This window comes from Pempheris klunzingeri, chromosome 9 (assembly GCF_042242105.1).
Source record: "Pempheris klunzingeri isolate RE-2024b chromosome 9, fPemKlu1.hap1, whole genome shotgun sequence".
In the NCBI taxonomy this organism is placed as follows: domain Eukaryota; kingdom Metazoa; phylum Chordata; class Actinopteri; order Acropomatiformes; family Pempheridae; genus Pempheris; species Pempheris klunzingeri.
In genome coordinates this window covers 16091269-16105798 of record NC_092020.1, presented here as the reverse complement: position 1 = coordinate 16105798, position 14530 = coordinate 16091269, and the positions used below count along the sequence as shown (strand labels likewise).

The 14530-nt window shown below is 40.4% G+C and overlaps 2 protein-coding genes and 1 non-coding gene across 4 annotated transcripts; 2 read left to right on the top strand and 1 right to left on the bottom strand.

The window, feature by feature from the left end:
• Nucleotides 1-496: 496 nt before the first annotated feature.
• hs6st2 (heparan sulfate 6-O-sulfotransferase 2) lies at nt 497-3563 on the bottom strand. 2 transcript variants are annotated; one of them, XM_070836680.1, is made up of 2 exons: nt 2655-3563; nt 497-1897 (listed from the first exon to the last, which is right to left on the bottom strand). In XM_070836680.1, exons 1-2 carry the CDS (start codon nt 3230-3232, stop codon nt 1066-1068), a joined length of 1410 nt encoding a protein of 469 aa, XP_070692781.1. In that variant the 5' UTR covers nt 3233-3563; the 3' UTR covers nt 497-1065. The 2 variants fall into 2 exon arrangements, with proteins under 2 accessions (XP_070692781.1, XP_070692782.1); XM_070836681.1 differs by having other exon boundaries at nt 497-1894.
• Nucleotides 3564-3794: 231 nt separating this feature from the next.
• On the top strand, nt 3795-3867 carry trnaf-gaa (transfer RNA phenylalanine (anticodon GAA)). Its single transcript has one exon. It is a non-coding gene; the product is annotated as a tRNA-Phe (tRNA).
• Nucleotides 3868-6985: 3118 nt separating this feature from the next.
• LOC139207464 (transmembrane protein 179) lies at nt 6986-12354 on the top strand. The gene is made up of 4 exons (XM_070837189.1): nt 6986-7411; nt 8468-8605; nt 9392-9470; nt 11467-12354. Exons 1-4 carry the CDS (start codon nt 7089-7091, stop codon nt 11662-11664), a joined length of 738 nt encoding a protein of 245 aa, XP_070693290.1. The 5' UTR covers nt 6986-7088; the 3' UTR covers nt 11665-12354.
• The last annotated feature ends 2176 nt before the right edge of the window (nt 12355-14530 follow it).

Below are 14530 nucleotides of genomic sequence, written 5' to 3'. Positions count from 1 at the left end.
GCTCAATGCAGTAAGCTACACCTGATCTACAACTTAGGCTGTGTTTCTGCTTGTAGCATGTTCTTATATCTCAGCCTTTTCTAATAATGCAACTGTACTGATAAATAAATAATCTCTCCTTTTAGCAATCCTATAATCTCCATAAAGTCTTGAGCATTTTCATTTTCATAGTATTGCTGAATAATTTATTAAAGTTTAGGAGCAGCTGTCACAGCTGTTCCCTCTATTAAATCCTCTGAGGATCACACTGAAAAACGGTTCAAATCCTATCCCACCACATTTGGTGTGAACTGCCACCCTCAGTATCCCCACTCAGGAAGCTTGGATTTCATTAAAATTACTTTGGCGCTCCCTGCTGGTTTTCTAAAGGATTGCAAGTGCAAAACAAAAGCTTTCTGTCTTCAGTGCACATGATCTGACAAAAGGAAGTAAGACATGGAGATATCTCAGTATGGGAAGAATAGAACAAGGATTCAGTGAATGTAAAAGCATTTTATATAAAAACTGAGACTTGTGACACATTCAGTAATCTTACAACATTAGCAGTTAATGCTACACACTGAGGTATCTATGAAAATTCCTTCTTTTCTGTGACTGAAAAGACACTTAAAATGTACACATTTCAGACAAGACAACAATTTGGCAAACATATAGATTGTAGATCACAAACAGTAGCATATTATTCATAGAAACAAGTATTACATTGTTCTTTTTAACAAAGAAAAAATAAACATCCCCCTTGTCCCAAGCTACATCACAAGACTTTAGATGTGTTTCAAAGCCAGGAGATCAGTCTAAAAGGCTTGTGTGATCATTAAAAGGTTAAAGGATTGTAGGTTCCTAGACCAGACTTTCTTTCCATCAAGGAAATTAATCTGTTATGAATGTCAGTTGTGGCAAAAAAAAAAATACAATCAGTATCAATAAATAAATGCATTCGACTTAACAGTTTATGGCAAGAAAAAATAAAATTTAGTGGATGGCATATACTAAGAATAACTTTCATTAACAGACAAGGCAGAACTTGGCACACTTAGTGTTAAGACACCCTACTGCTTGTTCCCGTCACTTCCACTGTTCCACATTGTCCATGTAATCCTCCATGGTGCCGTTCTCGTCCAGATCCCACCAGTCTGGGAGCAGCACTTCTGACTCTGCACCATCTTCATCAGCCTTTGTCTTCTGCTGCTCCTCAGTTACTACGGAGTGTCTGTCAGGCTGCCGGGAAGCGTCTGTGGGCTTCAGCTGCTTCCCTTGCTTTGTTGTGAGCCTTCCACGGAGCCGCCTCCTCTCCTGCTGCCGCCTCTCCCTGGCTTGCCTGCGCTCCTGCTGCCTCGCCACCTGGAAACGCTGCAGGAAAAGGTCACGGGCATACTCATACAACTCTACATCCCATCGGTTCAGCAGGAGGATTCTGTGTTGCGTCTCAGGAGGTACATCAACGCTGGAGGCGCGCGTGCCATTGAGCTGTGTGAAGGGTGCGATGAACTCCAAGTTGAAGGTACGCTCAAACAGATACTGGGTCTTACGCTGGTACTCGGTCAGCCCAAAGAAGGCCATGCCAAGTAAGTTACGCTTGGCGCTCTCCAGGAGTACTGCCCAGCGCTCCTCCTCGCTCATTGTGGAGACGTTGTAACAACCGACCAGGCTGAGATCAGCCAGCATGCGGGTCTGCCGGTTGTTGGCCAAGTTGTAGGGGCAGTCCATGAACTCCTGCAGCGAGCAGCCTGACCAGTCGTCTCCTGAGTAGCAGCTTGGCAGCTCAGACAACGTTGGTGAACGTCCATCACAGACGTGTAAGGACGCCTTCCATGTAGCACCACGTTGCACGTGACGCCACTCGCTCAAGTATCGTGACACTGGGTCTCTTAAGATGGTTATGTAATAATAGTTCCTACTGGAGAGAAAAAGAGGTCTGTAAGGACATTGTGGTCTATAACAGCAGCCCAAATACCCCAAAGATGCCACTGCTCTTAATTTGGAGTTGTGTTATTATACATTTTTTTCTTTTTATTAATAATTAATCTGTTTATTAGTTCTTTAATGATTTAAGAATGTGTTTGTTGTATGGAATATTAGCAAAATTACAAAATACCCATTACAAAGGCTGGAGAATACATTGGTTGGATTAGTGTGGCAAGAGGCTCTGGATGGGCTGAGTGGAAAGATGGTGTTAAATACAAGACAGCATCATTTCTATTCAGCTTCTCTCTGATGAGACAGACACAGAAGAAGAAACTGGTGCCGCTGCATGTACTAGTGCTGCTTTGCCACTAAATCACACTTTTTCACTGTTTTTCAGTATTTCTCATTAGTGAAAGACCAAAGATCATCATAGGAGCAAACTTTGATCACCGGCTTCCAGTGTTAAAACTCCCTCCACATGTCACAGATAAAAGAGAATAACTGCATTGCATTAACAAATGTAATAGCGATAACAGCTTGAAATAGTTAGTTAAAAGGTTAAAACGTTTCTACTTGTATCACACTTTAGCTCGCCTTACTACACCCCTGCAGTGTTATAAAAATATTTTGATATTGATATGATATGATAAGATTTATTTTTCCCCATCAGAAATTATTTTGTGATGCACAACAGATGACTTCCTAACAGTACACTACATTAACTGTAAGAGGATTCCCACTCCACCTACCTGAGCAGGTTCTCGGAAACCTCCCGTGAGTCCATGCGTGACGGGACGCAGCGGGTCAGCTCAGTCCAGTCCGCATGAAGCCCGCAGCTCCAGCCGGTGGAGAAACGGGAAAAGAGCCAGGTCTCCTTTTTACCTGGCCGGTAGCAGGTGCATTTCTTCTGACCTGCGTGACACTCGCAGGGCCTCTCCAGCTGAATGTTCCGCACCAGGTGTCGACCAAAAGTCGTACCGCCCGTTTTCTGAATGTGCAGGAAAACTATAACATCATCGCCTTTGATGTTGAAGTCCACAACGCGATTTAAATCTGCTTTGGTGAAGTTGAAGCGAGGGACAAAGCGAACCAGAGCGCCGTCTTCTGCAATGTACGGGTCTTTTTGGAGCCCGTCTTGCATTTCATTGCCGCCACTCCGGGAACCAGTTGCACTGCCGTCCTTAAACCAGGATCCCAGCTGGTGTAGCATCTGGCACTCAGACCTGCTCGGGCACACATACTGGATCATAATGACGCCAAAGAGCAACACCATGAGTAGGACGATCAGGAGCCGGTGGTGGCTGCTGCTGCTGGACTTCTCATCCATCTTCCCGGGACGGACTGAAACACATCACTCAGGCAGTCCGGTCCCCTGCCTCGACTGGGGAACCTCGGAGAACAGTGTTTATAAGGCCTCCAGATGAAAACAATAACAATGCAGCTGCTAGCCAGCTAACGGTAGCTAGCCGGAGTGTCGACTGAGTCTAAAAACAAAACGCTTGATATCTTGATGTAATTGTTGCTGTGTTGTCTGCTCCTACACGTACAGGTCTCATTTGAAACAGTTAAGTAGTTTTGCCTGTAGTATTAGTTAGTTCTACGGGGAGATCATCTTTGTAGCAGCAGTAAATCCATTTCTTCCGCCGCCATCGATTCTTGACCTTTCTTCCCAGCAGCCTCTGCGCTGCATATGGGCGTGAGAATTACGTCACCCTGTGGCACGTCCAACCAACCCAGAGCCGTCTAGAGACAGAGTTACCATAACAACCGGCGTGGCGCTTTTTTACAATTCATGGTCATATTAGTAATTATTATTAAAAATATAATCGATATGTGTTAACATAACAGTATATGTATAAATGTGGTGTGTGATATCTGTTGACTCCACTGCCGAAATAGCTCAGTTGGGAGAGCGTTAGACTGAAGATCTAAAGGTCCCTGGTTCGATCCCGGGTTTCGGCATTTTGACTCTTTAACACTGTTCTTTATCTATAGATAGTGGTTGCGTTAAAAGTAAGTTTAACAGGTTTCATCTTTCAAAGCACAGCTGAGCAACGACTTTACCACGGTATAAAGACACAAGTTTCTACCTTTACGGTCACAGAGGCCAAGTGAAGTCCACGGTACTGTGTTTTTTAAAAAGCACATAGCTACTGGTATAATTTAGTCATTGAATCTGAGTTTTTTTAGGCTGATAAAAATGAAGACACATACGTACATGCATATATTAATAAAGCTTTTCTTTTGGTGGGCCATCGTGCAGATAAATATTGTGACATGTAACTATTTTGAAAAAATCTGATTAATTATGAATTAATCAAACATTATACATTTAGATTCTACAGTCCTTGTCTTCATTGGTAACAATGCAAATCCAAACAGTACCTGAAGGATCGTTATTAATCCTATTTAATAATTTAGGATAATCACAGCAAGAAGTTCATATACGTTAAAAAAAAAGTTGAAGTGTATAAAAAACAGCATGTAGTCTTTTTTTTCCTTTTTTTTTACCATCATTACAAACAACACTAGAAACCTGTTATTTTGTTATGGTAATGGCATGAAAATATAAATCCTAAACATAAATAACCTTGCTACAGATGCAAATCATGTATAATTAATATACCATACCATACCATACCATACCATACCATACCATAAGTGTTTATTTACTAACCTAAAATTCAATATTTTTTCTCTCTGACTTGAGGGTCCATCAATTTGAACTTTTGTTAAAATAAAAAATTCATGATTGATGTGATCAAGATTTTCATAACTTTCCCATTAAATGTGATTTTTGCGAACAAGGCTCTGTATTATATTTGGCTGCCTCATTTCTTCGGAAATAAAACTTGCACTAACTTGACTCATCCCTGTAGCATCAAATATATTCTAATTGGAATTTGTCACACATGCAAACGTGTTGAAGGCATCTTCACATAATTCAAGCTGATTTTAGTGAAGTCACAGATTGACTGATTGATTTGGTTTATCAGTAGGATGTGGGTGGGAGGCTGATGCCAATGTTTGTCCCACAGAGAGGAATTTCCCTGCAGCTCCACCCACATTCCTCTCTACCAAACTCTGGCATAACTAAAATGACATTGGCCACTTGTAATGAAATGTGGACTTCCCTCTAAGGCCATAGTTGTCAGCCCTTGCCCTACCAGCTTCTTTAACTGCAGAAAACTGGACTCATGCTTTTACTTTTTTTTTAAAGGTCAGTTCCCATAATGAGTTTAGACTGAACTAAAATAAAACAGCATAAGCCCCCCTCCCACACAGCACTAAGTCTGAGAAGCATGCTGATTAGCGCCATTGATCAGGCCCCACATCAATGAGATCATCCAGATAATCGGTCTGTTTGCAGGGTCCTTAAATCCTCTTTAGCACGCGCTGATAAAAAGAGGCCAGTTGGCAAAAACAGACGTGACGTCGCCGCGACTACGTCACTGCTGGAGGAATTTATAGTATCGCACCAAAGATCGTTTATATAGAAGATATTTCACTCTGATAAATAGTTAGCCGACCTCACAGTCTACAGAGTGGGAGTGATCCTCTTGACACTTTTTTTTTTCCTGCACTTTATAACTAGATCTGACGACTGGATCTACCTGTGGTGGAAATGAATGGTTTTGAAATGATAATAACTACCAATAATAGTAATAATAATTACAGACTAGAGAGTATTTTTTATTTTGATTTAATAATAACCAGGAGATTGTTTGTCTTTTGCCCTGTTTGCTTGTCTGTTTGTGATGATTTTGTTTGTTTCTGGTATGGTTCTGATCTTATGTGATCTAGTATATTAGTAGATCTGCGGCAGATAAATTAAATTTCCCTTTTCTTGAATTCCTTCTTTTAAGATTGATAATCACTACACCCACATATTTAATTTTCCACTTTAATAAATGTTTGCTTTGTTTTTGTTTCTAATGGTTTCTGTGTGTTTCTGACTATTCAACTTTTTCTGCTCATTAGCGCTGATTATTCTTAGCCCACTGTAATACTCTGGTATTGACATAATATTATTCTTTACATTATGTTATATTGTTATATTCGTGTGCTCTGAATTAAATGATGATATTCCCCATAAGAACTCACCTTGATTGTTTTCATTTTGAGATCCTTGGGTGGTTGAAAGTACAGGAAAGAGTCTCTCAGATAGAATTGTGCATGATTCATAAGACTGTGCACGGCGCTGTCCTGCAATACCTTATAAATTACTTCATCAGGTGAGGGATGTTCATGTCTATTCCACAAGGGGCAGTTCTACCAACTTTGTGTCTCCTAAATTTAAGAGTAACATGGGGAAGGAAACTTTTTTGTACATGGCAGTAAATCTGTGGAATAGTTTGCCAGGACATCTTAAAATCTTGAGGATGAGGTTGGAGGTTTCAAACTGGCTCTTAAGAAGTGGCTCAGAGGGTATCTATAGTGTGATATTATGTCTGTACAGGGTCTCTTAGTTTATTTTCTTAGTTTGTTCAGTTATAGATTATGTTTGTTATTATGGACAGACCCAGATGTGTATGTATTCTAAAGGTAAAGATGGTTGTAAATTAATATCGATATTTTCAGTGTTTTTACGTTTAATGTTTTTATGAAACACTGAATTGGTGAGTTACATAGTTAATACCGTCAATAATCTGTTGAGTGTGTTGTATTATTGTTTTTGATAAATGACTTTGTCATTCTTGCCATTTCAGATCTGCTGTATTGACTCCTCCTCTGCACACGCCACCAGGCTTTTTTGTGTTATCCTGACTTTTTCTTTAATGTAAACACTTTTGCTGCGGCAGAACTGTAGTTTTCCTTTAAATTAAGTTCTCTAATAAATCAAATCAAATCCAAAACTGGAGGGGCTGGAATAGTAACAGCCTCAACATGTTCTCCCACAGTCATCTAGTGAGGGTCACTTCCTTTTCCACATAACAAACAGTTTTGGTTCCTGCACTTTGCCGCGGAGTGATACCTCCGAATGACATAGAACGTTGTGTAACGGTTGCAATGCGGAGCGGCGTTCTGTCGTTCTGTCGTTCTGTCCCCGCCCTGACAGCTTTAAAGACCCGCCGCCACCGCTAGCCTGTACATGGGGAGTAACCGGGCATGTGCAGATATTTCTCGATATTTTCTAACAACGTGAACACGTTCACTGTTTAGTCTCAGCTTTTACGTCAACTATGGAGCTGGACCGGCGGTTGCTGCTGGCCCACTGTGCGGCTCACGCCCTATCGGTCGTGGCGGGCTTGCTGGTTGTCGTCCCCATGGCTCTCAACGGCTCCGCTTTCAAAGGCCGCTGCGCGCTCTTCTCCGCCGGCTACTGGAGGACGGAGAGCCGGCCCGAGCTGACGGGGCAGCCGGGAGACGTCTCTCACCTGGTGGTGCAGCAGTGGGGCCCACCGGCAGCCTGCCAGTTCGCCACGTTTGTCGGCATTTTCACGGTGCTGTACGGTGCAGCGCAGGGATGGAGGAGCCTCTTCTATCTGCACGGACGACATGACGAGTGAGTCCGTCACTGCATCACTGACCTATTTCAACACAGTGCAGCTACTTCAACCACTGCAGTGTCTGTGTGGTAGTAGTAGTAGTGGGACTTGTAGTAATAAACTAAGTGCAAGTACTGTACCTAAGCACACATTTGACATACACTATTAAATCGCTACATTTAGCAGGTTGAATATAGTGATTTGATGTACACTTACTTTAAAGCACGAGCTACAATTTAATGTAATGATACAAAATTTAAATAAGCTACTACAGTATTATACTTAAAGGTAAACTACCCAGCAGTAATCAAACATAACCACACCTGTACAAACTGCAACATTAAAGTGATGTACACATTAATGCATCAGTTATTGTAATAAAGTAATATAATCCAGTTATTTCGAAATGGACCATTCTGCATAATGAGCACATTTTCTTTGAGTGCCCTGATATTGTGATGCTCGTACTGATACTGAAAATGTACTTGTGTAAGATTTTGGATGCACTACTTCTAACCGTGTATTTTTACACTGTAATATTGTTATTTTTACTTAAGTTAAAGATCTTAGTACTTCTTCCAACACTGGTACTACAGTAGCAGTACCAGACCAGTTGCCTCATCAGTAGTAGTGTATTGGTAGTAATAGAGATACTATTTTAAGTACTATTTTAAATGTATTTTATGGACTAGTGTTGATAGACTATGTGTCTTACTGTAACAACAGCAAGTGTTGACAAATATATAATTATGTCCAATGTATGTATTTTGCTCCTAATGATTATGCATTTATATTCAAGCAGAAATAGATTGATAATATGTCTATAGAGATGCCTACAGTAATCTAAAACAGCATTCCTCCTCCCCAAAGTTTAACACGCACCTCATCACAGCTTTTGTGGGTATAAGAGGTCTAATGATTAATTTGTTTATGAAATTCAAATAATTTGTGCACATTGATATTTCCCATCGTTTCAGCTTTACAGGGCATGTGTAGCCAACATAAAGCTTTTAGTCTCTGTTTTTATGTAAAGTGCCACATTCCTGATGGTTGTAATCTGTCTTTCTGCTCAGCACCCTGTTTTCATCCTTCCTGACGGTGCTGCTGAGTGTGTGTGTGCTGTTCCTGTCTGGAGGGGCCAGTGTTATCTTGTCTCTGGGACTCGTCTCCTGGTGTGACACTGTGACTGATCACAACACACGGCCATACAGGTACATTATCCAACAATAAAAGTCATATGGTGGAGCATCCTGTATGGCTATGTTTAATGTAAGAGTTACATGGTGATCTGTCAGTTAAGTTAAAAGCCAGGTCCATGGAGCCGTCTCCTGCTGATATTAATATTAATAAAGTCTATTTATTTTTAACTTCTTTGCAGTTTATTTGTTTCCTCCAGTGAAGTTAACTTTTTACTGCAGTTATGAAGTTTGGTGCAGATGTTTTAACAATTCTGTCCAATAAAAATCTACAAAACAATCTACTCAAAACTCAAAAACTCAAACTGATCAACCTGCAGTTAATGAATACATCAAGGTTACATACAGGTGCTGCAAACACTGCAAAATTCTGATATAGTTACCAATACTAGTAACATATTTTTATGTCTGATACCAGAAGGTTTACTGATATTGATAAAATCCTCTGTCATGGGGCATGTAATTTTAAACTACAGTGTTGTTAATATATTCGGATACAGTATTAACAAGATTAGTCTCTGTTTTGAGGAAATCCGGGAAACTAAATACATGATATCATCCTCAATACAACCACAGATATTAAAGCAAGTGTCACATTTGTATCATCTCAGGGTTTACAACTTCAAATGGCCCAGCTTAAGTGATAAATCCTCACAACTCTTGATCCAGTGTTGATATTGTACTGATAAAATGTCACAGCAGACAGTGTCTTTTTTTTTACTGTGTAACAGGCTGATATTTGTGACCATTGTGTGTGGTTGGTGATCCATGTCTTATCCCTTCATATTTGTTTGTGCTCAGCTGTGCAGAGTCTCAGTCTGTTCCACTTTACCTGGACGTGGAGACGTCCTCTTTCTACACGGAGCTCAGTATGGCACAGGTACGAGCGCTCACACATTGTATACAGCAGAAAGCACTCACAAAACAGCTTAAACAAGCAAAGTACCAACAGATAATTCACTTTACACTGGGTGTAAAACTGTCATTGTATGTTAACTGTTTTGGGACTGTGTCAGTAAGACACAGATTTTCTTTTTTCCTTCGTGATTATTAATATTTTAGGTAAACAGACGTGTAAAAACAGGTAGTAGTAACTTTAAGTAACTAAAGGCTAAAATAACTACAATTCAAAGATGTCTTATCACCTTCTGTATGCTGTGAGGTCCGAAACACTACAGTGTTTAATGGTCACAATCTGTAGCTACAAAATAAGATGAGCAGCAGAATATATTAAATATTAATTAGATGTATGTAACCATCTGTAACTTACTGCTTTTCACCAGCTACTTACTCCAAATACTGAAGCTCCTGGTACACGAATTTGAAGTTGATCAAATTAAATGAATTTTTCGTCGTATTGATTCAAGTCAGGGGTGTCCAAACTTTTTTCACTGAGGCCCACATACAGAAAAACATACAAAGGGCTGGGCCACTTACTAGAAGTGAGCTATGCTGCTAACTTTAATCCACTAGAGGTGATGTATATCGCCTCACCTCTAGTGGATTAAAGTTGGAAAATCAATCAAATGTAGGTAAATTCTGCTTGATAACTGAATATGATTCAAGAAAAAAACAGCCTTTCCATTAGTGGGCTTTCATTTATTAGTTGTGGTACAAGCTGGTCTTTGCCTTGTAGGCTCTTGTTCAGTGTGTTCAGGTGATCAGTGAGATCCACTAAACATGCCAACCAGAGAGGGTCACTGAGCTCATGAAGAGGTCCTTCTCTTCATGAGCACAGGCCCATTTCTGATCTCAGGGAATAAAACCGCTGCAGCACAGAGCCACGATTTAGCCCCTACGCCTCCCACAGCACCAGCATCAGCATCAGAGAGGGAAGCTTGAAATAGTCTGTGCTAGAGCCCTGGTGCTCGAATCAACAGCCTTACCTCCACTTTCTTGCCCCTCGGCGGACACCGTAGATTCCTTTGCGCTCACCTGTCCCAGCTGGAGCCCCATCCGTCGCACCTCCACACAACTCGTCCCATTTAACTCCGATCATGCCAACTGCATCTGGCACAGCTTCAAAAACATCCTCACCCGTCGTGGTGCTCTTTAGACTGCTAACATCAAGCAGCTCCTCCGTAATGCAGAAGTGATCTTCATTAGTTATTAGCTGTGCTCTCATCGCACACCGCGTCTGAAACTTTCTACACTCACTTGCTCTCTTACGTTTCCTTAATCCCGCCATTTTGGGTCACCTGTAGCAAATTTCTTCTTCTATTACTCATTTTATAGAGAAGCTGCCTCGTTCAAGACAGTTACTCCACCTAGTGGTGAGACTAAGAAGTACAACACAGTCCAGCGCAGGTTCCATGTGTGGGCGTATTACAAAACATTTTTAGAATTTCCTGCGGGCCAATGAAAATTGGAGCACGGGCCGCAGTTGGCCCGCGGGCCGTAGTTTGGACACCCCTGATTTAAGTGGAACTAGCCACAGCTGATCTGAGACTGAATCCACCTTTTGTTTCACCACATTATCCGGTCGGACGTTGTATTAATGTAAGCTGATTTAACTTAGTGTTTATCACAGCCATCAAAGAAATATGGCAATATAAGAGTTATTATTTCCATAAGTCGACCTACAATAACCTTTACAGCTGTGTCAGTCTCATCCACACTGATCCTAGTGACACTTCCTTCACTTTTTTGCCATGGGTGTAGCTCTTTTTCTGGCTCTTGCAAAGAAAGATGGTGCCCCGATCCTTAGTCCAATACCAGATCTATTTAAACCAGAAAACTGGATTTCTTGGCAGCCTAGAAACACACACACACATCAGCATTCACAGCCTTTATGTAATACGCACATACAGTAGCTCTTCAGTTTACTTGGTTTAAGTGTGACTGTACGTTTAATCGGCCCATCCCTCTGTCCTCAGGCGTCTCTGTGGTGTGTCACAGCTCTGTGGATGGTCCAGTCCATCCTGGCTTTCTTGCGACTCTACCACTCCCACAGCCAGCACATCAGCGGGCCTTGTCTTCCCCGAGAGAAGGAGCTGCTGCTGGGACACAGTCCATCTGACAGCGGCTCCCCCTCACCTCCTCATCCTCCAGCAACACCCACCATCTTAGTCTAACGGAGACTGTCTGAGGTAGTGATATAAGACGACACACTGTCCAAGTGTAGTTTTGAATCTCATTTTTTCCCACTCTACAGTTCTTCCTACTGCATGTAGAATGTGGACATGTAAATCTGGTTTAGGGCATGTTTATATTTTGATATAATTCATCATCTTGTGTAACAGAGCCTGACTGATCAATCATACATGTCAGCTGATAAGTAATGAAAAATGTCAGTGTATAAATGCCAAAGACATTTTATGTTTTAGGTCATTTAGAGACTCACTGATATAGTTTCTCCTCCAGAGAGCACTGACAAGTTTATTTTTAGGGTATATAATCTAAAATAGATCACAATTCTTTGACAGCCAAATTTAAGGAGAACTTTTAAAAATCTTTTTTATCTCTTCCATGTTAAGAATATCAGCCGATATATCAAATTTTTTTAATCTCAAAACGTCAGTATCAGTCAGGCCGTATCATATAATGATGTCTGAGCAGGGCCAACATCCCGTACATTACCTTACACTGCCATCCTGCTTTGCCCTGCCTCACTCAAGCGACCATCGACTCACAGTGACACCACAACTTAGCCCCAGTTTCTTACGTATGTATTACATTTGAGTCACTGAAATAAGCACCTATTTTTCTAAAACAAAAAAACTCTCTAACTCTGTGTCTAGTGTCACTTGATGAAATAATGTGAGCTTTTCCTGTTCTTCCCATTCTGTTGCAGCATTGCTTATCTCTTTGAAATAAATACAATATTGTGCATGAAAACATAAAATAATAGTAACATCATAACATATGGATATAAATGATGAAGGTTTTTAATTTTGGTGTACAAATTATGCGAGGACGAGTATCATTTCAAGCTAAATGTTTTTGTTTGAATTAAGAAATCCAGTATAGAAAACTGGTTTAACATCTTTTTTATTGGGCAGCAGATTGAATATTTTTCATCTATATGGTCTGAAGAGTCTTAAAGGATTCTGGAAATATCCTCAGAGCAGCACTACGTGATGTTAAACAAGCTGCATCGTGCTGGAATTTATTTTTCTGTGACTCCACTGTAATGGTGATACATAAGAGGCTCTAACTGGGACTAACCTCAACAAAAAAAAGGGATTTTAGGGGAGGAAAACAAACACTCATCAGATCTAATAAACACAGTGTTATTTTGAAGCTTCTGCTTATCTTCGTCATTTGACCACTAGCAGCTGGTCGGTGTTTACTCCTACAGTCTGTTGTGAATATATTTAATATGCATGGTTGTTTACATTTCTGCAAGAGTCTGACATTTTGCACAGTTGTGTCCTCATCAGAGAGGATACATTTTTGCTGACTGTTTGAGTGTAATAGTCAGATGCAGCACTGCAGTGCTTTTATTGTGAAGCATGTGGTGAGCGTGCGACTGAGCCACCATGTACGTCAAACGGGCTCACTGTGTGAGCATGACCCGAATGTTCTGTTGTGTAACGGAAAAATCACTGCTGACCCTCTCTCTTCCTGTGACGATTGTCATTATGATGCTGTTTGTCTGGACACAGCCGCTTTCGGGGCATTAATGAAGCAGTCAAATCCTCACCAATGATACTTGTAGAATTAGGATGTAAACCTTCAAGGATCTGTGGTAGTTTTCATATTGAGTGAGATTCATGCGGAGCCCAAAAGGGTCAGTGAAGAGGAAAGAAGTTACCGACTTTGCTGAGTTTTTAAAACAAATGATTCGAAGTTGTTTCTGAACTTCTCTCCTGTTATCATTGATCCAAGTGGTTGTAATGACACACAGACAGCGGAGTGAGAAATCTGAAGTAAAGGGAGATGAGACAGCGATGAAATGAATTGTAAGATAGGAAATGTTTTTGTATTATAATTGACAATGGTCTTGCTTTTTACCTCTTATATCTGTTTGTGCTCACTCACATTCATGTTTTTGTCCTGTTTGTCAAATAAAAAGCTTCTCATTATGAAAGAATGTTGTCTCATCTTTTACAAAAGTAAAACTTTGAAAAAAGTACGTCTATATAGATCAACACCGACTGATAATTTTGCCTTGTTGAAGTTGAGAAGTTCAGTCTACTTCTGGCCAGCTAAATTTAAATGACTGGAACATTAAAAATGCAAAACAAATAGATTAAATAAACCAAGTTCATACATACATTAATGACTGCAGGGTCACTGTGTGTTCAAATATGTATACATGAGCCATTGAGTGGACTTCTGCCTTCTCTTCTAAACATGAACGTCTGAAGATGAGTTTTCCTCCTATATTCTTCTCAGATATACATGAGGCCATTTTTCTGCAGAAAGAGCATGTTTACCTCTGATACTTCTAAAGATTCAGTGTGTGGGATTTAGGGGGTTCTATTAGCGGTAATGGATTAAAGTATTCGTAACTATATTTTCTGTTGTGTATAATGATCTGAAACACAACCTGATCGACAATCAATACAGTGATGCTGATTTCTTTGCTTTTTATCCAGCAATTATGCATAAAGTGATTGCACAGGCTGAGTGTAATCACACCTGCCTGTGACCAGTGAGACAGATGAGTGTGTACAAAAATGAGCTCATTTGTTATTTGAACATTTTATTTCAAATGTATTTAAATGTTTGCTGTTACATTAGCACCATTTCGTGGTTGCATGAAGAGCAACAGAGTTACACTGCAATGAACTTCAGGTACCATCAGAGTAATTTAAAAATTCTGTTGTCACTTTAATAACCTTGATTATTCATATATTAAAGGAAATTAGTTTCGACTTTTGAATGTATTTCAACCTGCTGTGTTTCCCACACACTCTATGACTCTATGATCATAGAATTGTTTTCTCTGTTACATTTTGTAGTTAATTTCTCTCATATCTCATTCATTTGACT